The sequence below is a fragment of the Prionailurus viverrinus genome, chromosome C1 (genome assembly GCF_022837055.1).
Source record: "Prionailurus viverrinus isolate Anna chromosome C1, UM_Priviv_1.0, whole genome shotgun sequence".
NCBI classification, from domain to species: Eukaryota; Metazoa; Chordata; class Mammalia; order Carnivora; family Felidae; genus Prionailurus; species Prionailurus viverrinus.
This window is the reverse complement of record NC_062568.1, coordinates 2,614,991-2,639,575: the sequence shown is the minus strand read 5'-3', so window position 1 is coordinate 2,639,575 and position 24,585 is coordinate 2,614,991. Positions and strand designations below refer to the sequence as shown.

At 40.7% G+C, this 24,585-nt stretch overlaps 1 protein-coding gene across 9 annotated transcripts in view; it reads left to right on the top strand.

Annotated features, from left to right (window-relative positions):
- Window positions 1-24,585, top strand: part of DIS3L2 (DIS3 like 3'-5' exoribonuclease 2) — a 350,479-nt gene that overhangs the window by 62,774 nt on the left and 263,120 nt on the right. For all 9 annotated transcript variants that reach the window (XR_007154750.1, XM_047870804.1, XM_047870806.1 and 6 more), the window contains exons 4-5: window positions 1,933-1,986; window positions 8,795-8,896. Coding sequence is in view for 8 of the 9 variants with exons in the window: in XM_047870804.1 (XP_047726760.1) it covers window positions 1,933-1,986; window positions 8,795-8,896 (156 nt within the window). In the remaining variant the exon portion in view is untranslated. The remainder of the gene's footprint in view (window positions 1-1,932; window positions 1,987-8,794; window positions 8,897-24,585) is intronic.

Sequence of the window (24,585 nt, the reverse complement as noted above, 5' to 3'; positions counted from 1 at the left end):
GAGGGGGGAAAAAAACCCAAAACAAACCTTAGATCAGAAAGCAATGCTTGGAATCAGAAAATGAGTTTTTAAAAACTTTAACTTCAGTGAATTGACTTTATTTGGAGTGTCTTCCCCTCACTAGACACTACACTTTATGAGGCAGAGACTTTTATTACTCTCCATCGTGTCCCCATCACTTAGCATAGTGCCTGTCATGCTAGTCTTCAGGAAATTGTGTTGAGGGAGTGGATAAAAATTGAGGATAAATGTAATAAGCCTTTTATCTCCCTCCTCCAACAAGAGACAGCTATTCTAGAAGTGAAATTTCAGTGACATTCATGAAAAGGAACTGGCCTCAGAGAGCTCTGCTGGCCTTGTCTCCCACCCCACCCCCCCACCCCCCTACCCTGAGCAGAGTTACAACATCGTGGGGCAAGAGTAGTTGCCCTCGGGGCGCCTGGGTGGCTTGGTCGGTTAAGCGTCCGACTTCGGCTCAGGTCACGATCTCACGGTCCGTGAGTTCGAGCCCCGCGTCGGGCTCTGTGCTGACAGCTCAGAGCCTGGAGCCTGTTTCAGATTCTGTGTCTCCCTCTCTCTCTGCCCTTCCCCTGTTCATGCTCTGTCTCTCTCTGTCTCAAAAATAAAGAAACGTTAAAAAAAAAAATTTAAAAAAAAGAGTAGTTGCCCTTTTAAGCACTGTTGCTTATGTGGCGTTCTCTGCCTGTACTTCCTTTCTGATTTATCTGTGAATTTTTCTCCTCTGTCAACGAGCGGATCAGACACTGTCTCTGGAGCCTTTCCTAGTGCCCCCAGCTGAGAGTAAGCTGTGTCCCTACTTACAGAGTTCTTCATATTTTACTTTAGAAACAAGGACTGAGCTTGATCACCACTCTCTCTCCACAATGTGTGTCTCAGGATCTTCAACGTAGCCAGTATTCAATAAATCTTGAATTAAGTCCACTTAGGATGTTAACAACAATAGTATAAACTGTGACATGGGAGTTTGTAATTTAAACATTTAAACATGGTGCACCGGTGGAGGGAAGGACTATTTTCTACTTTATTTTATGCTCTCACCTATTTTGTTAATTAACATATCTTCGAGTCTTTCAACATTTTAGGGGGGAAATGTTATTTAAAACACTTTCTCAAGACACCTTTTGAGTCTGGCTCTTAGGAAAATAACCGCCTCTATCCATGTGTTCCAGTGGCCTTCAAATGCAGCTGGAACCTTGGGAGGGTTACAGCTTCCTGCAAGAGCCTAAAATACTGAACTGCTATTGAAGGCGGCCCCCACCTGCACCCCTGTGCGTAAATAGAAGCAGACCCTGATTTGGTGCTGGAATAACATAAAGTTGAAGGCAGACTGGGTGGCCTGGCTGTTGGAGTCAGGATTCTCATTTACATTAAGAGCTGGTTCTGGACCATTTTGAATTATTGACTCATTTGGCTCTGCAGAAGTGCCACAGTAAAAAAAATATGCATCTGGTCTCTCAAGGTTGAGTATCCAGGTTGGAAGTCAACCTGTATCACTTTGAAAATTGTCACAGACATGAGCAAGCATGGCAAGGTCTCCGTGAGTAAAAAAGGCCATTATATAGCGAGGCGTAATCCCCACATAACCTTGTTCTCAAAGTAAAGGTTTAAATGTGAAGACCGGCGTCCGGGGGCACGTAAAATCCCAGTAGTTGCTGCTCTGCCGCTCCTCACCTCTGCCCGTTCACAGCAAGGTGCCAGTGTGAGCTTTCAGTCTTCGATGGAACCTTGTGTTCCAGACATCGATATAAATCATGTTTCACGCAGTTTACGAGTGGTTCGCATATGCCTGAGTCGTTTCCTAGATCGAGCTGTTTAATTAATTTAAAAACGTTTTATTGGAGAATAACATACATATGGAAAAATTCTAAGTGTATAACTAGATTTTCACAGATTTTATTTTTTATTTTAAAGGGTGTATTGAGAATTAATCCAAAGAAGTTTCATGAAGCCTTCATTCCTTCCCCGGTAAGTTCAATAACTTTATAATAAACTTAATGTCACAGTTAATTTTTTAGATGTGCTCTGAAACTGAAATCATATATTCTAACTAAAAAGCGGAGTAGTAAAACAAAATCGAGGATGGGCAAGGATTTGTTTCAAATTTAAATAAGCAAAATTTGTCTTTGGCTAACAACCCCTTCTGCCCGTCTTACACCCACACTGCGAGTAAAGGGGACAGTACTTGTTACTAGGGCTGCAGAGAGCAGCTGAACCCACACAGACGCCCACTAGTTTTTGCAGTGGAATGCCCTTGGTTTATAGCTTAAAAGGATTTATGGGTTTTTCTGCTGATTTAAGTTAATCTTTCCTAAACACGCTATCTACTTTCGATCTACTGCGTGAGCTAATTTGCAAATATGTCCAAAAATAACGTGTAATGCTTTTTTTCTTTTTGGTCAGAGTTTCTCACTTCACTTCTATGCAGGTGATAGGACTTGGTATAAGGCTCTTCACCATTGGGTTTTTATACCCTCCTGATTCATTTTAACAGGCTCTCTCCTGTTAAGGGAAGTTCACTCTGACATATAGTTAGCAGGAGGTCTCTGGATAAGGCTTGATTGTGCAAAGCTAGGAGAGCAACATTCTCAAATTCCTGACGTGACTTTTCCAGGCTGCCATAAATAAGATAGCCATAGAATTATAGATTTGTTTTTAGATTTAGATTTAGATTTAGATTTGAGAGGGAGAGAGAGAGAGAGAGAGAGAGAGAGCGAGCGAGCGTGTGTGTGTGTGCGCGCACGCAAGTATGACCTGGGGAGTGGGGCAGCAGGAGAGAGAGGAGAAACCCAAGCAGGGTCTGTGCTGTCGGCACGGAGCCTGATGGGGGGCTCAATCCCACAAACCATGAGATCATGACCTGAGCCAGAATCGAGAGTTTGGACGCTCAACCGACTGAGCCACCCAGGTGCCCCCATTTATAGATGTTTTAACGGTGGAAGAGAGCTTAGGAATAAATTTGAGCTTATTGATGAGGGAATGGAATACATATATATATATATATATATATATATATATATATATTTTGGTTAACATATTTCATGATGTTAAATGACAAGTTTAGTGAGAATACAAGCTCAGTCATGTGCTTCACAGGTGGTAGTTGTGTCACAATAACTTTTAAGACCTATTCCCAAGCTCAGTTTAGTTCTTTTTTTCTTGTCCTACAGAAGCCAAGGATTCACATTTGTTTCTCAAGTTCAGTCTTACGGCTTGGGTTAGATAAAAAGTGTCACTGGCATGTTACATTGTTCTCTCTGAATCCTATTCTGTTCCTGTGATGGGATGTGCTAGATATGCTGACCCTTGTACTTTGATTGTATAACTGAGGGTCAGCTTTGTGGCATAACTTACCTGCAGGAGTAGTTTTATCGTTCAGTGGAAACACTGCTTACATGGTGTTAAGATTCTCAAGTTTGCTCATAAGATGAAAATCACATTCAGTAATCATAAAAATTACCCATGAATACTCTTAGGAATATGCCTTGTTGGAGACAGATAATCTCTCAGTAAATCCAGCATAACTAGCATTTTCTCTACATTAGAAAGAATTACCATTTATTCGTTGGCATACCAGTCGAAGGAGCTTGATTATAATAGGGGCCCTGGTGTATGAAAAACTTGGATTTTTAAGCACGAGAATCATACCCTGTGCAGTAAGGAGTTCATCCTGAGAGACACCTGGGAGCTGAGCAGATTATAAATCTCCTGTCTCCTGTGTTCACTGAAGTTTGCTGTCATCGATTGGAATGTTAAGGGGAGCTCCACAGAACCTTTTGAAAATTTTATTGCCTATTTTCTTTCTTCTCTGAATACACAGTATTGAATTTCCCTGAGTTGGATCCATGTTAGGCTGGTTCCTAAGAGGTGTGGGGCTCAGGACAAGCATACAAATGGAGGCATGCATACTTTATAATAATAAATATTTAAGAGTATAAATCAAACTAGCAAACTGTTAACACATTCATAACAAATAAAACATATTTCTTGCCAAAAATACCTCTGTGTACCTGGGTTCAAATGTAGAATTCTCAGACTCCTTGGAGCTCCATGCTGAAGTGTGGGTGCATGGAGAGGCTCCACCTCTGGCCTACCCTTCTTCCCTTCCCAATCCTGTCTTCCCTCTTTGCTGCCCGCCCACCTCCCCCATCAGTGAGGGTGCTTGCATGCACTTATGTGAGCATCTTATCATATCCCACATGTCCACGTTCTTTCCACATGCCTTGGAAATACCTGTCCTTTAGCCACCTGTCAAGTCCAATGGGTGCCACCAGTGACTGTGGTCTGCCTTCGGGAAGATGCCTGTGTATGCCCTGGAAGTGAACTTGGAGCTGATTACCCCAGGGATGCTCATCTGTTTGGTCCTTAGAATTCCCTACTTATGGAGAGGAGTGTGACTGGAGAAGGACCAGAGTAAAGGTCCTCTAAAATGTGGGGCCTAGTTAGGTTCCTATAATTTAAATTCATATGACCTAAATTTGCAAATGATGTGTTGCCACAGTTTAATTTGGCTTGTTAAAGGAAGTTAAGAAGCAAAAGTTATTGATGTTTCAAAAGCCCAAGTTGTTCTCCTACTTGAAATTGTATTTTTGGCATGTCCTATTAAGAATCTTTTAGACAGTTGTGATATTAGGATTGGCTTATTTTTATGCCTCTTTTATTCTCTTATTTAGCACTAATGGAGTAGTAATATTGTCTCAGAGGTAAAAAAGTGCTGAATGATTCACCTTTAAGTAACTAAGAACTGACTGCAAAAGCTCTATCAAAGCCTAGTTGTAAGTTTTGGTTGTAGATACGGGAACAGTCCTGCATTCTAGTTTTGTGGGGTTTTTTGGTCAGCTTAAGTTTTTAGAGGCATGACAGAAAGTATTGAGGAGGGAGATAGTGGTGGCAATAAATTGCACGTAGATAAACCCCACAACCACCATTGGTCGGGATGTATGAGCATATGTAGCTCATGTCCATGTCGAGTATGAACTGGAAAAATGCTCACAGGTGGACTAGGAGCAGGCTGTCAGAACCAGGGACTGAATGTTACTGTCCCTTGCTTTAGCATGGAGAGTAAAGACAGGAATTGATAGTAAAGAAGATGTAGCCCCGACCCTGATGATGGGAAATTGAAGAGTTTTCTTATTTGTAAAACAAGGGAACGAGGGCTGGATTAGATTGTCTAATGTTTCTTACAACTTAAAAATTCCAAATTCTAATTTAAATTTCTAAAGTTTTTGGAGATAACAAAAATACACTAGGTTTGATTATTTAGGTTCTTACTAACTTTAAAAACTAAGTTGTGAACTTACACAATGTCATTTGCTGTGTTAAAATGTCTACTTAAGTCAATAGGCTAAGAACAGTAATTCATCATCACTTGTTTTTTTTTTTAATTATTTTTAACGTGTATTTATTATTATTGAGAGACAGAGAGACACAGAGCATGAACAGGGGAGGGGTGGAGAGAAGGGGAGACACAGAATCGGAAGCAGGCTCCAGGCCCTGAGCTGTCAGCACAGAGCCCGACGTGGGGCTCGAACTCACGAACTGCGACATCATGACCTGAGCCGAAGTTGGTCGCCTAACCAAGTGAGCCACCCAGGCGCCCCATCATCACTTGGTTTTAATAAAGTACTTCATTTTGGGGGCTGTTGACTTAGGTTCATTATAATTTCTACTGATAGAAAGTTGATTTTCATTTTCTTTTGACAAAGCCAAAATACATGGGACAAGTCACTTATATATGTACCTGCCAGCCTCCTGGAGTTCTCAGTAAAAGTAAGATACAGAGTTAGAATAAAACCATGTGACTTTCAAGCAAACCAAGATAAATTGGTATTATTGAGATGCCTCTTTGTCCTATTTGGAATAGGATAAAGAGGAGAAATAGACTAGATATAGAAACTTGGCTTTTTACAAATAACATAAGCTCCATTCTGAATATGTCGGTGTAAGAAGTTTTATAACTTTTTTGTGCATCTTGTCATGGGAGGCACCCTTTGAACATCTGTGGAATTTATTTGGCCCAAAGGGAGCTATTGCATCAATAGGGAATGCTCTTGGTTGTCCTCCCCTCTCCAAAGCCTCCTAAGTATTTTTTTTTAACGTTTATTTTAGAGAGAAAGAGAGAGAGAACACACATGTGCGTCCATGCAGCCGGGGGAGGGGCAGACAGAGGGGGGTACAGGGAACCTGAAGCAGGCTCCATGCCGATAGCACAGAGCCCAGCACTGGGCTTGAACTCGCAAACCGCAAGATCATGACTTGAGCCAAAGTCGGATGCTTAACCGACCTAACTACCCACGCCCCCCTGCTAAGTATTTACTTAGATTACCCCCAGATCCCTTTATATTTCCTCTAGGGTTGTGCATTAGTCAATTTTTTTCCCCTACTCTTTCTGGGTGTGGGTGGGTAGAGCTACTCTTTGGAATTCAAATAGAGAACTGAACTCTTTGGCCTTTAAAAGTAGTCAAGGGCGTGCCTGGATGGCCCAGTCGGTTAAGCACCCTCCTCAGCTCTGTGCTGACAGCTCAGAGCCTGGAGCCTGCTTCGGATTCTATGTCTCCCTCTCTCTCCGTCTCTCCCCTCCCCAAAAATAAACAAACATTAAAACAATTTTTTTAAGTAGTCAAGTGGGGGTGAATCAAACTTAAAAAAAAATTTTTTTTTAATGTTTATTTATTTCTCAGACAGAGCATGAGTGAGGGAGGGGCAGAGAGAGAGGGAGACACAGAATGTGAAGCAGGCTCCAGGCTCTGAACTGTCAGCACAGAGCCCGACTCGCGGCTCGAACTCACAAACCATGAGATCATGGCCTGAGGCGAAGTCGGTCGCTCAACCGACTATGCTACCCAGGAGCCCCAGAATCAAGCTTTTAATATTGAGCTGTTCCCAAGTTTACTGTCTTTAAAATAAGAGGTTCTGCAACAGGTACAGGGTTTTGTAAGAGCTGAGTAGTGATGCAATACCTGTAGATTTGTATATTGTTTGAGGTTTTGTGTGTTTTTTTTTTTTGTTTTTTTTTTGTTTTTTTTTTGTATACTGTGTGCTTTTCTTGGTTTCTTGGGATGGAAATATGACAATACCAGTCTCTTATCATCTTAAATCTTTGCGCTAAGGGTGGTATACCTGCTTATGAAAGAGACATTTCGTTCCATACGTTTTGACACGTGATAATGGGTTGGGATGACCTCCAGACAGCTCTCTTTTCATCCCAGGGAAGTTGGAGAGGTCCTGTCGCTATGTAAATTGCAGAAGGCAGCAGTTGGTGGTGATGTGCCACACTTCAGTTGTTCACTCTCCGTTTATTGGTTGTTTCTTCCTTGTATCTGTGAGAAGCTCGACGTGAGGTTAACAGCAGTAACTGTCTATGTGGCTAACACAGTAGCGGTACCTCAGGGACTCGGGTGGGTCAGGTTTGGCAACCCGTGTAGGCCACGGCTGTGAGCCCACGGTTAGATTGGAAATTGAACAGAAAAACTGTTCTAAAAGGTCTCTAATGGCTTGTAATTGGAAACTATAAAAAATGCTGACTGCCTAGAGTCCCATTTTTGGTGGTGGTGGGACAGGTTTGGTGAATTGGGGATGCTCATTTCAGTTTTAACTGAAACGTTATAGTGATCGCCTTCAGCTCGTTGAGTGTTAAATCTTATCGAATCAAGTGCCTCTATTAACAAATTTTGAGTGGTGGTTTCTATGCCTGTTTGCTATTATTTCCTTTAAGAAAAGTAAATATTTTATTTCTCTTTTATTTTCTGAAAAGAAGCACTCCATATAAACCTTCAGAAGGATAAAAGGATTCGAGTACATGTTTGCCTGTGTGTTGATGAACGTTTTAAAAATACTTCATTTTTTTTCATGGACCCTTACTGCTGAAGGGGTGGTTTTCCTTAGCTCTCTTTTCCATCTGAGTGTTTTTTGCAAAGTAATTTGGCTTACTAGGAAGACTCTGGCCTCTGTGTAAGTTTAGTAGTTGATACCTGGGGAGTTCACTAGGGCTTTACTGCTTTAAGTGGGTTATTTGTAAGCATGTGGTCAAGGATGTAGGTGTCCCCGTGCTTTGTGTTCACAGGGGGTGAGGGAGGGGGGGGTCCAAGTTCACCCTGCTCCTCAGTCAGACAGGTGGAGGAGTGTGAGAATGCTTCATGAATCTCCTGTCCCTTTCCTTTCCTTCTTTGTCTTCTACTTAGGTCTCCATCAAAACAACCATACTTTGCTTTCTGTGCCACTTGCCCGGCGGCGGGGGAGGAGTATGATTTTGCTAGTTCCTTCCTTGGAGAACCCAATTCCTAGAGCTGGTTGCTGCTCCTGCCCCCAGTTGGTTTTCTTGGGGGATTATATTTTATTGTTCTTCTGTTTGCTTGCAAATTGGCTACTTTTTACCCTTCTTTGATATTTAAAAAAAATTCAGTTAGTGTAGAAAATGTATCATCATGCTTTATGTCAAACAAGAAAGGATCACTTACTCCTTTCTCATTCCAATTAGGAAAGCATGCAGCCTCAGTTTTTTGCGTTATATATTTTTGTTTGTTTTTGGTCTGCCTATAGGAGATCTTCCCTTATATTTAAAAAAATGTTTTTTAACATTCTGTTAACCTGCTCTTATATGTTCATCCCCATTTCTGCTAGTTCCAAAGACTGATTTCCCACTAGGTCTGTTTGTGGCTGTGTACTAGTATTCTTGTTAGGTCAGTGGACAGTTTGTAGAGTTCACAACTTTTAAACCAAGGAAGTAAGTTTTGGTTCCAGGCCTTGGTAAGGTGACTGTTTTCTCTCTCCAACCTAGGATGGTGATCGAGACATTTTTATTGATGGTGTTGTTGCTCGTAATAGAGCCTTGAATGGGGATCTGGTGGTCGTGAAGCTGCTTCCAGAAGAGCAGTGGAAGGTAAGTTAAAATTTCCTTTTCTAATAATAGAGTCCTCAGGGCCTTTTCATTCCATGGTGCATCGGGGAGACATCATAAACTGAAGCAGTCATGGACTCTTCTAAGAAGCAGGCCATGGAATGCTGGGAACTTAGAAGCATCTGATGGGCAGACAGCTAATGATTTGAGTTGTTCTCCTTGCTCCCTCCCTTGTGACCTGTCTTCCCTTCACATGCCTTGCATTGGTTTCTGGTAATTTTTAGGACAGAATAAAAGCTTGTAGGGCACATTCAAACTTGATATGTATTATTTTCCCACATTAAATACTGGGAGAACTGGAAAGACAAAGTCATGGGGAGGGTGGCAGTCTTCATACATTCTTGCTGCCTCTATGGGAAAACTCAGGCAACACATACCTAGTTCTGTAGGGTCCAGTTTGGTGATTGGGCTTCCTTTGGCAGACAAAAATAGACTCTTTTTATAAAACAGAGATCTGGTGGCAGAGGAAATGTTTTCAACATGAGAATATTCTGGGTTTCATTCTCCATATATGTCTGTCAATTGAAAAGAAAGATGTGGTTTTTGACTAATATTTTTTATTAAAAATTTTTTTTAATGTTTATTTTTGAGAGACAGAGACAGTGTGAGTCAGGGAGGGGCAGAGAGAGAGGGAGACACAGAATCCAAAGCAGGTTCTAGGCACTGAGCTGTCAGCAAAGAGCCTGACGTGGGGCTCAAACCCATGAACCGTGAGATCATGACCTGAGCTGAAGTCATATGCTTAACTGACTGAGCCACCCAGGTGCCCCTTGACCATTATTTTAAATGAGAGTCAGGCACTGGAATCATTTATAGTAGCAGTTTCTTTGAATTGTCATGTAGAACTGGCAACTTGTGTGTCTAAGTCTGGGTTTTTCTTTGTAGCATTTATTCATAGCATCTTTTATTTGGCTCAGTTCATCGGTATTGAGGAATGTGGTGTTGTCTTCATTGAGCGGTACTATAGGAGATAATAGAGTGGGCTTTTTAGGCTTGGGTTTGAATCCCTTTCTGCAGCTCATCTGTGTAACTTTGGGTGAATTATATAACCTCTCTGTGCCTCAAATGCTTCATCTGTAAAATGGGAATAATCACAGTACCTACTTCATCCGTTTGTGATGAGGATTAAATGAGAATATACATGTAAGAATCTTAGAATGGTGCCTAACCCATGGTAGCAGCTCAAGAAATGTTGGTTTTTATTATTAGCTTTTCCAGAAATGGGGGAAGTACTACCTTATCTCAGAGCTTTGTTGAGATATAAATTCAATTTGTGTTTTATCCGACAGGGCTGGAGTAACCGAGTTAGACCTATATGCCAGGGATTTGTAGGGTGTAGGGATGTTAATAATGATCACGATAGACATAGTTCTTTCTTTTTTTTAATCTTTTTTCAACGTTTTTATTCAGTTTTGAGAGAGACACAGAGCATGAGTGGGGGAGGGGTAGAGAGAGAGAGGGAGATACAGAATCTGAAACAGGTTCCAGGCTCCAAGCTCTTAGCACAGAGCCAGACACAGGGCTGGAACTCACGAGCCGTGAGATCATGATATGTGCCGAAGTCATTCACTTAACTGACTGAGCCACCCAGGTGCCCCATGATAGACATAGTTGTTAACCCTTATGGAGCTTTTAGTCTGATGGGGAGTGCAGGAAGAGACAGATACTAATAATACACAAATTTAAGGATAATTATAGTTAATGCTGTGAAGTTAAGTGAAGAGTATTTTATGAGGGTTAGTTATCCTAGTCCTGATACCCCCAGCCCACCCCCAGTTGCTGCCAATTGTGGCTGTAGTCTCCTCCCTTGATTCTCCAAAAGCACAGCTAAGAGTTGGTTCCAAGTCCTAGGAACATAGATTGATTTAGGCCACTTTCTCTTTTCTGGAAAGCGTCATTTAGCAGTGTTGACCATATCTAAGAAGGCAAGAGGAGTGCATTAGGGCCTGATCAAACTAAAGGAAGTATTCCTGGAGGTCATTTGAGGGAGTAAAGAGGCAGCATTAGAGTGAAGATGATCCGAAGAAGGAACACAAAAAGGTGGTGGTTTCCTTTAACTCAGGGAGTGAGAATGGGCAGAATAGAAAGAAATAGAAGAGTAGTTAGCAAATTGGGTGAGTCTGGCGCTGACCGGAACATGTGTAAGATGTTGACTGGTTGAAGAATAGGAATGGAGAGCATATAGTAGAGCACCTGTTGAGCTCTACAGAGGTGGACGAGGTTGGTTAAAAAAGAGCAAGGCCAAGTTGCCTAGCATCCTTCCTACCTTGGCTGCAGCAGGGGATGGCTAAAAAAACCCAAACATATGAATAAATAAGTTAGTTGCATTATTTTCCCTGTTTTGCACCTCCTTTGTATTTAAGACCAGCAGGCACAGCCTTTCCTGGTATTGTATGAACCACTCTTGCTTTGGATAGGAAACCTAGGAAGATGAGGGTAGGTTGGAGGTGAAAGTGTTTGTTGTTGTCATGTTCTAGAAGGACAGCTTAGGACTTGGGGATTCTTACTTCTGTCTTGGTGCCTTTGCTTCTAGACAAAAACCTATACCTCCTTTAAGACTCAACACAGCCAAGTTGTGTTTTTTCCCAAGAGGCCTAAGTTTGTGATTTTGTAATTCCTAGGTCACTGGAGCTAGTTAAGCAGATAAGAATTTACGGAAATTCTTATAGTGCTCCCACCGTCAGTATATTCAGACTACATAGACACAGCTTGCTGTTTTTCTATTTTACAGTTAATATCTAAAGGCAGAAGAGATTAAGGGCCATATGGGAGTTTTAAGCCAGGGAGTGACATGGTCTTATATAGCCAAAAATCACTCTGGCTGCTGTTTGGAGAATGGAATGTAGTGGGGGCAATTGTGCATTGGCGTGGCCAGTTAGGAGGTATATGCCGGGCCGTGATAGTGAAGGTGCAGAGAGGTAGAGATACATTTTGAAAGTAGAGCTAATGGGACTTGAAGATAGATTTGAGGAGTAGGGTTAATGAAAGCAGGGAATGAAGGATTAAGGTTCTGGTTTAAGCAAAATGGGTGAACATGATGTCATTAATTTGAAATGAGGAATAGTAGGGATGAGCATGTTTGGGTACAAAAATTATTAGTTCTGCTTGGCCATGTTAAGTTTTAATTTCTTTTCAGACATGTTAATAGAGATGTTGAGAAAATATGGAGGCATAGATGGTTCATTACTCATAAATTCTACTAAGTTATGGAAGAAATAATCCCAATTCTACACAAACACTTCCAGAAGATGCAAGAGGAGGAAACCTTTCCCAACTTCTAAGAAGGCAGCATTGCCTTAATATCAAAACCAGGAAAAGACATTGTAAGAGAAGAAAGCTATAGACCAGTACTCCTCACAAACATGGTTGAAAAAGTCCTCTACAAAATATTAGCCAATAGAATCCAACAACATAGTATACTAAAAGGGTAATATAGCATGAGCAAATGGGGTTTATCTCAGGAGTGCAAAGTTTAATATTTGAAAAGCAATTTCATGTAATTCACCTAGTTAACAGACCAAACTTACCATATTTCATTTGAATGCCATCATTTCAATAGATGCAGAAAATACAATTGACAGAAGTCCACAACAATTCATAATAAAAAAAATCACAGCAAACTAGAAATAAAAGAGTACTTCCTCAATTTGGCAAAGAACATCTAGGAGATACTTATAACTAACACCATTCTTAGTAAGAAGAAAGGCTAAATGCTTTTCCTCCAATATTGGGAATGAGGTAAGAATGTCCCTTCTCATCCCTTTTATTCAACACTGTACTGGAGATTCTAGCCAGTACAGCAAAGCAATAGGGGAGAAAAGCATTCGGATTGGAAAGGAAGAAGTAAAACTGTATTTAATCTCAGACTATATGATTTTCTATATATAAAATCCTAAGGAATCCACAAAAAGCTGCTAGAACTAATAAGTGAGATTAGGTTGAAGGCCAGAAGGTTGATATAAAAAATCAATTGTACTTATATATATTAACAATGAGAAATTGGAAATTTCAAAATTTATTAAAGTATCTTTTTCATAGGATCAAAATTATGATATACTGAGGGAAAAATGTGACCAAAGATGTGTAAGACATGTACACTAAAACTATAAACGTTTTATGGTTTATAAACTGAGAAAAATTACATAAGGTCTCAACAAATGGTGAAAAATATCATGCTCATGAATTAAAAGACTCAGTATTGCTAAGATACCAATTCTATTCAGATTGATAGATGGATTCATCACAATCCCAAAGAAAATTGTAGCAGGCTTCTTTATAGATGTTAACAAGCTGATGTTAAGATTTATATAGTTGTGCAAAGGACCTAGGATAGCCAAAACAAAGAAGAACAAAATTGGAGGCTGTCTATCACCTGATTTCAAGACTTACTATAAAGCTCTGATAATCAAACTGTGTGGTAATGTCAAGATAGACATATAGATTGATGGAACAGAGTAGAGAGGCCTGAAGTAGACCCACACATAAATGATTATTTGATTTTCTACAATGGTGCCAAAATAATTTGGTGGGGAAAAGATCTCTGTTCAACAAATGTGCTATTACAATTGTGTAGCCATATGAAAAATAATGAACTTTGACCCTTACCTTGTACCATATACAGAAATTAACTTGAAGTGGATTGTAGATATAAATGTTTGTGTAAAAACTATGAACTTTCTATAAGAAAAAGGCGAAATTTTTAGTGATCTTAGATTTAACAAATATTTCTTAAATATGAAGCATAAAAGAAATAATAAATTTAACTTTATTAAAATTATAAACTTTTGCTTTTTAATAAACACTGTTACAAAAAGGCAAAACATTTATCTGACCAAAGATTTTTATTATCTAGGCTATAAAGAACTCTTTTAGTCAATAACAGGCAGCCTATTTAAAAACTGTATTAAAGATTTGAGAGATACTTTACTAAATAAGATATATGGATAGCAGATAAGCATAGGAAAAGATGCTTGACATAGTCATTAAGAAAATACAAATTAAAAGCACAAGATACAACTATAAAATCTCTAGAATGGCTGATGTTAACAAGACTGACCATAACCAGTGTTGGCAAGGGTGTGGAGCAGCTGGAAATCTCATGCACTGCTGGTGGGAATATAAATGGTATATTCACTTTGGAACACAGTTTGACAACTTCTGAAAAAGTTAAGTGTATACTTAACATGACCCAGCCATTCTACTCCATTCCTGGATACTTACCTTGGAGAAATGAAGGCATTTGTCTGCATGAAGACTTACATATGAGCTCATAGCCGCTTTTTTGGTAATAGCCCCAAACTGGAAACAGCCCAAATGTCCGAAGGCATGAAAACCAATTTTGCTATACCTATTCAACAAATACAACTCAGCAGTTAAAAAAAAAAAAAAAATCAATGGAGTATTGATACATGCAGCAACATGGACAAATCTCAAAATAAATTATGATGGATGAAAGAAGCTAAGCAAAAAAGAATACACTTTGTATGAGTCCATTTATATAAAACTCTAGAAAATACAAACTAATTTGTATGAACAAAAGGCAGATCATTGGTTGCTTGGGGCAGGAGTAAGAAAGATAGATTACCAAGGGGCCTCAAGGGAGCTTTGGGAATGATGGACATATTCATTATCTTGATGGGATAGTTTCATAATTGTGTATGTATGTCAAAGCCAATCAATTTGTGCACTTTAAATATATGTAATTTTTTTTTTTATTATTTTGGAGAGAGAGTGAGCAGGGGAGAAGGGCAGAGGAGGAGGAGGAGGAGGAGGAGGAGGAGGAGGAGGAGGAGAGAGAGAGAGAGAGAATCTTAATCAGCTTCTATGTTCAGTGTGGAGTCTGACACGGGGTTTGATCCCCTGACCCTGGGATCATGACCTGAGCCAAAATCAAGAGTTGGATGCTCAAATGCCTGAGCCACCCAGGTGCCCTTAAATATATGGAGTTTATTGTATGTCAGTTATACCTCAGTAAAGCCATAAAAAATAACTGAAAATAAAGAAACAATAAGATATTTGGACAAATGAGCCTGGAGCTCCAAGGAAAGATTGAAGCTAGAGATGTAAATTTGGGAGTCATCAGCAGATACGTAATGTCAAATCCGAGGTAGTGGATGAGATCACTTAGAGAGTGTAGCTAAAGAAGGCTGAGTACCGAGTTCTTGGGTAAGCCAGCATTTAGAGGTCAGCTGACGAGACTGTGGAAAGACCTGTGCCCCTGGACAAGGAGGGTATGAAACATGGTGGTTAACTTTCATCTGTGTCTAAAGCAGAAATCAATGAAATTGAAAACAGAAAAACAAATATTGGTTCTATAATAAAATCAGTAAATCAATAAACCTCAAGTACAGCTGACAAAAATAGAAGTCACAGGTCACCAATATCAGGAATGAAATCGGGAATATCATGTATCACAAACATTAAAAAGATAATTTTTGAAAAACAAAACAAAAATTTCAGCTGTGCTTGGTTTAGGGAACAGGCTGACGCAGAGGGGCAGAAGGGCAGAGAAATGGGTGTCCACAGACTCAGACTTTCATAGTCCATATGGTCTGCTCAAATCTAGGAAGGCATTTTTTGATCTACCGGATCCTGAGCCCTTTCTCATGAACAGGGATTGGTATGGATACAGAGAAAAGCCTAGACGGGCAAGGAGGACCCTTTGAGTTGCTGGCAGTAGATTAAGGGAGATCTCCGAGGGACTGCCTTGGTGTGTGCATAGGCCCTCTTCAGCTGTCAGCAGGTTTGAAATGTAGAGGATGGTCCAGGGTTCCTTGCCTTATTCGTTTTCTGTGGAGCTCCTAAGGATCTTCACAGTGACTGCCTGATAATTGCTTTTTATATGAAAGTCAACCCCACTAGGTATGTCTCTTGGGCCTCATTACTTAGAGTATTTCATAGCTTCCCATTCTGAAGCGGGAAGCCTTGCTGGCTGTAGCCCACCTGTCACAGTTGTTGGTGACAGGGTCAAACTAGAGAGAAGAGAATATTCAGACTGTCCTCAAGCATCCCTGACATGTAGAATATAAACATCTCAAAGCATACTGGCCAATTGTATTACAGGTTTGTTAGTACAAAAGCATATTGTTGTCAGAGGAATCTGTAGTCAATGGTGTGAGCAAATGTGAATTAATTGGATTATTCATCTTTGCTTCTTTATGCTTGTTGTGCTCACCCCCTCTTGGGTATGTAAACTACAGGGCCTTTGGGGTTTTAGAAAAAACAACAATTCTTTTAGCTGTAGTAGTAAATAGTCAATTTATTTCACAGCATGTTTTTTGGCAAAATAGATAGCTGTTAAAGAATCAAGCTGTGAGGCAATCATAAAAAATAATTTGCTCTTATATAACAATTTTAATTTTAGAATTCTTCCACTTTTGTAGTATATATATGTAGTTTTTATTACAGACATCTAATGAAGGATAGTTGAGGGACAAAAGATAGTTTCTTCACTTTGTCAATTGGGACATTAAGTGACTTGTTTAGGAACTGGAAGTTTTTGGCAGGGCCAGGGAGCAGAATCCAGATCTCATGACTTTCAGCTTCTTGCTCTTATAGGGTTTCTTTTTTCTTTTGTGTGAGTGTGTGCATGTGTGTGTGTATTTTTCTAGGCTGAGGGTCTGGTTTTCCTCAGATTTTCAAAGCGGGGGGAGACCTGTCCTCTAAATGATTAGGAGCTATTTCACAGATCCTGATGATTCTGCCCAGAACTGTGCCAGGTACCTGTTGGCTTCTCATCCTGCACCCTGTTCTGTGCTAGATCCTGGAGGTTCAGCCTGGGAAAGGTCACAGGCTTTGCTGTTAAGGAGCTCGTAGGCTGGATGGGATGGGGATGGGAACAACTGTAGTATGGTTTGCAAAATAGAAAGAAATACGTGTCATTATGGGGCACCAAACTCTTATGAGAGGACTGGAGAAGGTTTCCTAGAGGAGGTTCCATCTGCACTAAGGTTTGAAGATGGGATGGGGCGTCTGGGTGGCTCAGTTGGTTAAGTGTCTGACTTTGGCTCAGGTCATGATCTCACAGTTCATTGGTTTGAGCCCCACATCGGGCTCTGTGCTGACAGCTCAGAGCCTGGAGCCTGCTTCGGATTTTGTGGGTCTCTCTCTCTCTGCCACTTTCTCTCTACCTCTCTCTCTCTCTCTCTCTCTCTCTCAGAAATAAATAAACATTAAAAAAAGTTAAAAGAGAAAGAAGATGGGAAGGGAGAAGAGAGGTTTTGTTTTGTTTTAGGATGAGAATGACTTGGGTTGAGAATGATTTGGCAAGAGAGGATTGTGAAAATTTCCACTTTCGGGGAGGAACATGTGGAGTAAGGCTCTCTGTCCCTGCTGTGCCATCGGCTGAGTGCGGCCCTCCCAACTCTCCTAGAGACTGGTAAAAAAAAGTTCTCCAGACCCTGCCTTCCAAGAATACCAACAGCCTTGTGGGCCAGCCCCCCCTACCCCCCGCCGCCCATTTTAAGTTTATTTTGAGAGAGAGAGAGGGAGAGGCAGGGAGAGAGAGAATCCCAAGCACGCTCTGCACTGTCAATGCAGAGCTTGATGTGGGACTCAAACCCACGAACCACAAGATCATGGCCTGAGCCAAAATCAAGAGTGGGATGCTCAACCAGCTGAGCCACCCAGGCGCCCCTGGCCTTGGCCCCTTTTGCAGAAGCCCCACAGATACTGCTCTTTGCTCTGTAAACACTCCCTTTGCCATTTATTTGATCTTCACCCTGCCTCTTGCATTCTCTTTTCCTTTTCTTCCCTTTGTCCCATTAAGTTCATCTCCATAATCATTAAACAACTTTGTCCTTCATCTTTTTTGTTAACTATAATAAGTTTACCCTGTTATTTTCCTTCTTTTAGTAGCCCTATATAGTGCATCACAAATATATAAACCTTGCAGATGTTGGATGATTGCTAACTTTTTAGGGCTTGCTATGTACCAGGAACTATATTTAATGCATCATACCATTCTTTAGTCTGCTGTTGTCTCTATTCCAGTTTTGTGAATGAGAAACTTGAGTCTTAGCTTACACATTTTACTTATTTAGGGAATATATAACTAGAGAATGACAGAGTTGGGATTCAGATTCACATCTCTGAATTTCATGAGCTCATTATTATTTGTTATTTCAGACATAAAAGGAAGAGAGTTATTGGATATGTAGATAGAAATTGTCAAGTATCATAAAAATCAGCATAAATCCAGGAAATAGTAATATATACCTTAGCATTAGGTAGTATCTTGAGTTCCCATCGTGGGTAAAGAGGATAATTGTATCAGTTGAAATGACCAAAAGCTTAGTATTAATTCTTAGAAAATAGCTGCTTTAGAAAAAATTAATTAGAATTCTAGTGGTTCTGTCTTAAGACTAGAGAGGCATGATAGCTTCTCAGGGCATTATGAAGGCAGGTGTTGGGAATGTGCCATAACCTTACCAGACATCTGCTCTAGATAGCGGATCAGATACTGAGAGAGCTGACCCAATTATAAAGTTACCTCAAGAGCTACAGCCTGCTGAACAAGGGGTTACAGACCCAGCTGTCATCCTGACCTGAGAGTAGATCACAAACTCGTGGGGCACGTGGCACAGGTGTTCAGAAGGCAGGTAGGCAGTTGCCATGGTAGAGGTGGGTCCTTCTCTGACAGAGACATAGGACTGATTTCAGAGGCATAGGACTCTCTCAATATAAACAGACTGGTGGAGCTGGCCCCTGGGCTGGAGTCAAGGATGCTATTTGATTGCCATGCTAGGAGAATTGGCTAGAGCAGTATTGGGAGCAAGAACCAAAGCAGGAGACCAACCCTGAGAGCCAGAATTCTGGGCCTTTTTTGTGTTGTTGTTGTACCAAAGGAGATTTGGGAGCCCAGAATTAAGGTCTGGTGTCTTGGATCTGGGAGGTGGGTTAAAAGCTAAGGCCTCTTAGAGGAGGAGCCAAAGTTGTTTGAATGTTGCCTACCTTGCTTGATTGCGAACTAGGGTGAGCAGCTTAGTTGATGCAGCCATAGTGAGTGACCCAGGGAAAATCAGAGTAAAGGAGGAGGATAAGAGCATATTAAAATTAGACTGTTCTACAGTGTGAAACAGAAGCTGATTAGCTAAAGAGTCAGAGGTAGATGTCAAGTGAAATTTCTACTCATTCAAAATTAGTTCCTATATTTTTTGTCTGAATATTTAAAACTATAGTAAGAAAAGCTGGAGTCGATTTGATATATTGATAGCCACTGGAAAACTATAATGCTATTCGTTTATCCCTTAGGAATTTGTTGAGAGCACTTGCATCAGACAGAGAGGATATAGTTGGAATAAATCAATTAAGCACTTTGTTAGTGAAGTCTAATTTTCTCTTAGGACAGGATTATTTCACTTAATTTTCAATAGAGCAAAGTCTATGCATGAATTAAGGAGGGTGGAGAAGCAGGGATAATTATTCTGTATTTCTTAACAGGTCTGTTACACAGTTACTAAGAAAACTTACTGTTATGCAAAGATACTTACACTTCAGCAAAGGAATAATAGAAGTACGGATGGGTATTTTAGAAGAGATTGGCACAGAAAGAAAGAACTAATGGGTTTGAAAGAATAAAGGAAGCGTTGATAGGAGTTACTACTCTTGTTCTAAATTAAACAAACAACAAAAAAATCAAAGTGCACATTTAATCCCTAGTTTTCAGTGGCTGTTCCAAACCTTCTTATGGTCACACGAAATCGGTCTCATACAGTAAATTGTTTCCTTTGACAACTAACTTTTCCTTCAAGTGATTGTTTTAAAGTTTTGTCTTCCAAGTTCTTCTTTAAATATGCATCCATCATACTAGATTATACTTAATCCAGTCTCTTATATAACCACTATCATTTTGGATTGTTCTCAATTCCAGTGGAATTAGGATTTCTTAGAACTGTTTGGTTTCCTGGCCTGTATGACAGGCCCGAAAAAGACTTGGAAGGTACTTAATGATGGAGAGCAAGGTCTTTGGAGCCTCCACCCATAGCAATATGGTAGGTAAGGTATATCTACTACCATGATCAGATTTTCCCAAAATTGTTATATACACAAACCTATTTTTAACAATCATCTTTTCTTCTTCATTATTGCCAGCTCTGGGATCAAATACTTCAGGTTCTTGCCTGCTCTAAACATGCCTTCAGATCTCCGTAATTCAAATTGAAATGTCTGAAATAAGGAATGTATCATTTAAGGATAGAGTAGCTTATTTGTGCTGGGAAACTCCCAATTAATATTTCAGGATTATTTTCTAGAAAACTAATTCAGTCCTCCGTAACTCCGTGGAGATGGTTTGGTGAAACTCACGTTCATTGTATGGAATGAATTAATGTAGATGAAGGACTTTTAGCAATGCTGGCACATTGTTAAGTGCTTAAGAAATGTCAACTATTACTATTATTCTTCCTTCAAATGAAGACTGAGAGGCATTGTTTGGTCAAGAGCACGTAATAACTCAAACTTGCTATTTCCAGCTCTTGAATTTACCACTGATAACATTTATTTACAGTAGAAATAAAATGTTGATGTAAAATGTTGGTGTCTCACTATGCATTCCTTTGAAGGATCTCAATTGCTGGAAGGTTGTGATAGCTAAGGTTATACTGTGGAACAACATTGTTTATTTTGTACCCATGCTGTTTGCCCATCAAGATCATCTAGGGCCTTGCCTTGTATTATCTTCACCCCAGAGCCCAGGCTGAATGAAATAGCTGCTAACAGGAGTGTTCCCCTTTTCTGTGGCAGAAAAGAGCCACAGAGCCTTGGACATTTAAAATGTCCTTGCCCAGAAATGACCCCATCAGTTCTACTCACACCTCATTGGCTAGAATGAGTCACCTGGCCCTCCTCAACCACAGGAGGGCCAAGAAGTGTCATCCTGCCAAGTGTCTACAAGTAGGGATAGGAGCATATACGTGGCGAACTGCACTAATGACTGTCACACTGCATTAATTAGGTTGATCATATGTTGCATTCTTGACTAGCCATCTGAAAAGTGTATGCCATTGGTCACTATGGAGATCAGTCAGCAGCTTCTGTATCGCTTACTACAAATTCATCTCCATTAATGAAGGAGGAATTCAGAAACACCTGAAAGATCTAGATGGTCTTTAAGGTCACCTCTAGTTTTATAATTTTTGCTTGAAAGTACAACGTGTGATGCAAAGTAAGCTTGTTGATCTTTGCATCAAGCTAATGGTACAGTTTGGGGGTATAAAAGGCAAGGAAATTATGTTTTAAGGAAATGTACTGGCATTCGTGTGATAATTTTTATAAACCATACGGTGTTTATCATTATTAGTAGTGTTGTGATACTGTTGCTTGCTACTGCTCTTTAGTTTTCATTTAAAAAATTTCAATAGATATATCTTATCCCATGTTTTATGGAAACTAGTAATGATTTAGGGCATATGCATAACTATATTATAAATTTAGGCAACTAGGGGAAGGGACATTGTAGATTTGGAAAATTACAGGTGTTTTAGTGTTTTGGAGCTTGAAATGTAAGATAGGGATTTAATGTGGCAGGAGACGAGGCCAGGCTAATAGATGATGGGTGGGTGGGGTCACATCATGAAATGTCTTCATGCTAGTAAAGGAGTTCAGCTGTGATCATACAGGCATTAGGGAGCTGGAAGGAGGTTAAGACAGGGTAGTGATTCAAGAATAAAAGACACAGGGATAGCAGATGTGAGAAAAACTTAAATTACAGGACCTTAGGCTGGGTTTCCCAGAGTCGGAGCCTGAGGTTTCTGGTACTCATAGTCTGTCTTTGTGAGAGATTTCCGAAATACATCAAATTACTTAAAACTTAATTAGTAAAGACACAGATCAAAAGTTACCATTTGAGAACAAGTTACTGGGAATGAACTAGGTTGAGTACTCGAAGAGGTTGGGTTTGGATGGTAAGAGAGTGAAGTGAGGGGAACCTGGGTGGCTCAGTTGGTTGGGCATCCAACTTCAGCTCAGGTCATGGTCTTGTGGTTCATGAGTTTGAGCCCCGCATCGGGCTCTGTGCTGACAGCTCAGAGCCTGGAGCCTGCTTCAGATTCTGTGTCTCCCTCTCTCTCTGTTCCTCCCTTGCTCACACACTCTCTCTCTCTCTCTCTCTCAAAAATAAAGGTTACAAAAATTAAAAAAGGGTGAAGTGATAACACAGCACACAGAATAGAGGTGGAGACAGGGACCTGTTCTCTAGAAAACCAGATCAGGTTTTAGGAGCAAATGCATTGGGGACAGTTGGCCAGGAGAAGGGAGACGTCCCGATGGTGACTTTTTTGGTAGCATTCTAGAACTGGAGTTAGCAAACTTTTGTCAAAGCCAGATAGTAAATGTTATAGGCTTTACTGACCAAAAGTTTCCGTCACAACCTCTGAACTCTGCCTCTGTAGCCTGAAAACAGCTATATTCCAGTAAAACTTCATGTACAAAAACAACTGGGTTTGGCCTATGAGCAGTAGTTTGTGGAGCCCAGTTCTAGAGGCCTGGTTAGGCCTCACGAAGGCCCTTGCCCCGCCTGACCTAGCAAGCACTATAGGACTCAACACAGGCCCCTCGTTCTTAGCCTTAAACAGCATGACATCTATGTTGCGAAAGGTCTTCCAATTTTGACTCCATCTCAATAATTGGAGCTTTTAGTTCTTGAGTGGTTTGTTTTTTAAGCAGAAAATTCTAAAGAGTCTTTATCTCCATGGGTTCTGGGAAGTTAGTTGACTGGATTATGTGATTTGTTTTTTTAGAGTTATTCTAATAATATGGTGGTGTTTTTTTTTTTTTTAAGTTTACTTATTTATTTTGAGAGAGATAGAGACAGTGCATGTGAGGGAGGGGCAGAGAGAGAGAGGGACAGAGAGAATCCCAAGCAGGCTTCGAGCTGCCAGTGCAGAGCCCAGTGCAGGGCTTGAACTCTCGAAACTGTGAGATCATGACCTGAGCTGAAACCAAGAATCAGATGCTTAACTGACTGAGCCACCCAGGTCCCCCCTCCATCAAGGTTTTGTTGAGTGCTTGCTGTGAGTCAGGCAACACGCTATACCTTAGGAACATGGTATGGAATAAGATAGGCAGGATCTGGTTCTAAACCGCATAACATAGAAAGTGACTTGAGTGCCTGTGTTTTCAGTTCTTCCAAAGGTGGTACTTAAATAGTGCCATTCTAGATTCAAAGTAGAGAAGCTTCTTTGTTACGCATAGTGGGTGCCGTAGTGTATAAGGGCTTGATTTTCTTGAGGAACCCAGGCTGAGACTGTCTGTCAAGTGGAGCGATACAGAGCGGTGAGTGCAGCCGTGGAGTCCTGGAGCACTGCGCGACACCCTGCTAGCCTGCCGAGTCTCAAAGAATGTTTTGGGAAATAAATTTCTGGAGGAGATGAAGTCCGAATGTAAAGTAAGTTTGAACTAGAGGCTTGATGGAAGGGAGAGCCTGGCCTACTCTAAATCCTGAAAGTTGTTTATTACAGTAGGAATGGAGGCTGTGAGGGGAAGAGGGATGGCTGGAGATGAGTCCTTGTCAGCCTTGTCAGAGGTTCCTGCTCATTGGGTGCAGAGACCAGTCGTAGAGGTGAGTACGCACATCTTGCTGTGTGAAGCCAAGACGAGTGTGGGTACTGTTGGAATCCTTGGTGCACAGTCACTTCTTTTTCTGTAACCATCGGAGTGAGGTCTCATTGTTTGTAATGTGCTACAATGGAGTATCTTCAGTCTGTAAAGACCGTAGTCTCAGATCCTTTGGGATAAGATGTAGTTGGCTTTTGACATTGAGGAGCTTGGGCCTTGCAGCCCCTGGGTATATTGGCTCTGGGCCGTCTGCCTGTCCTCTGCAGTACGTACCTGGTGTTGGATGTGGTATTCCTTCCTGATCCTTGCAGCTCAAAGTGTGTTACGTACCAGCAGCATCGCAGAATCTCAGGCTGTACCCCAAGGCCCACTGAATAAGACTGTTTTTGTTTTTAGTTCTTTTTTAATTCGAGTATAATTAACATACAGTGATATGTTAGTTTCAGGCGTACAATATAATGACTCAAATATTCTGTATATTTCTCGGTGCTCATCCAGATAACTGTACTCTTAATCCCTTTATCCATTTCATCCATCCTCTCACCCACCTCCCTCCTGGCAGCCACCAGCGTGAATAGTATGTGTTTTAACAGGATCCCCAAGTGATTTGTATGAACTTTAAATTTTGAGAAGCACTGATGGTGGATAATTAAATAATTAACTTTTCTTTCTTTTAAAATAAAAACTACTAAAGCATTGTAGAGAAAAGAGGAAGGTGTATATGACATTACTGTATTATAGCTAGTCCTGGGGAAGAGTTGTGAGTGCAGTGTGACTTGTTGGGTCTTCAGAGATTTGTGGGAGTAATGATTTCCTTATTTTAGCAGAGTTAGATTCTGACCACCTTCCCCCTGATCAAAGACACACACACACACACACACACACACACACACACACACACACACACTTCCTTTCTCCGTTTAGCTAGCAAAGAAGGACTGAGAGATTATTCTTACAGGTGTATTTGGAAAAAAATTTACTAATTAGTTTATTGAAAAAAGATTTCAATCTTTAAAAAAAATTTTTTTAATGTTTATTTTTGAGAGAGAGAGTGCAAGCAGGGGAGGGGCAGAAAGAGAGGGAGAAACAGAATCTGCCACAGGCTCCAGGCTCTGAGC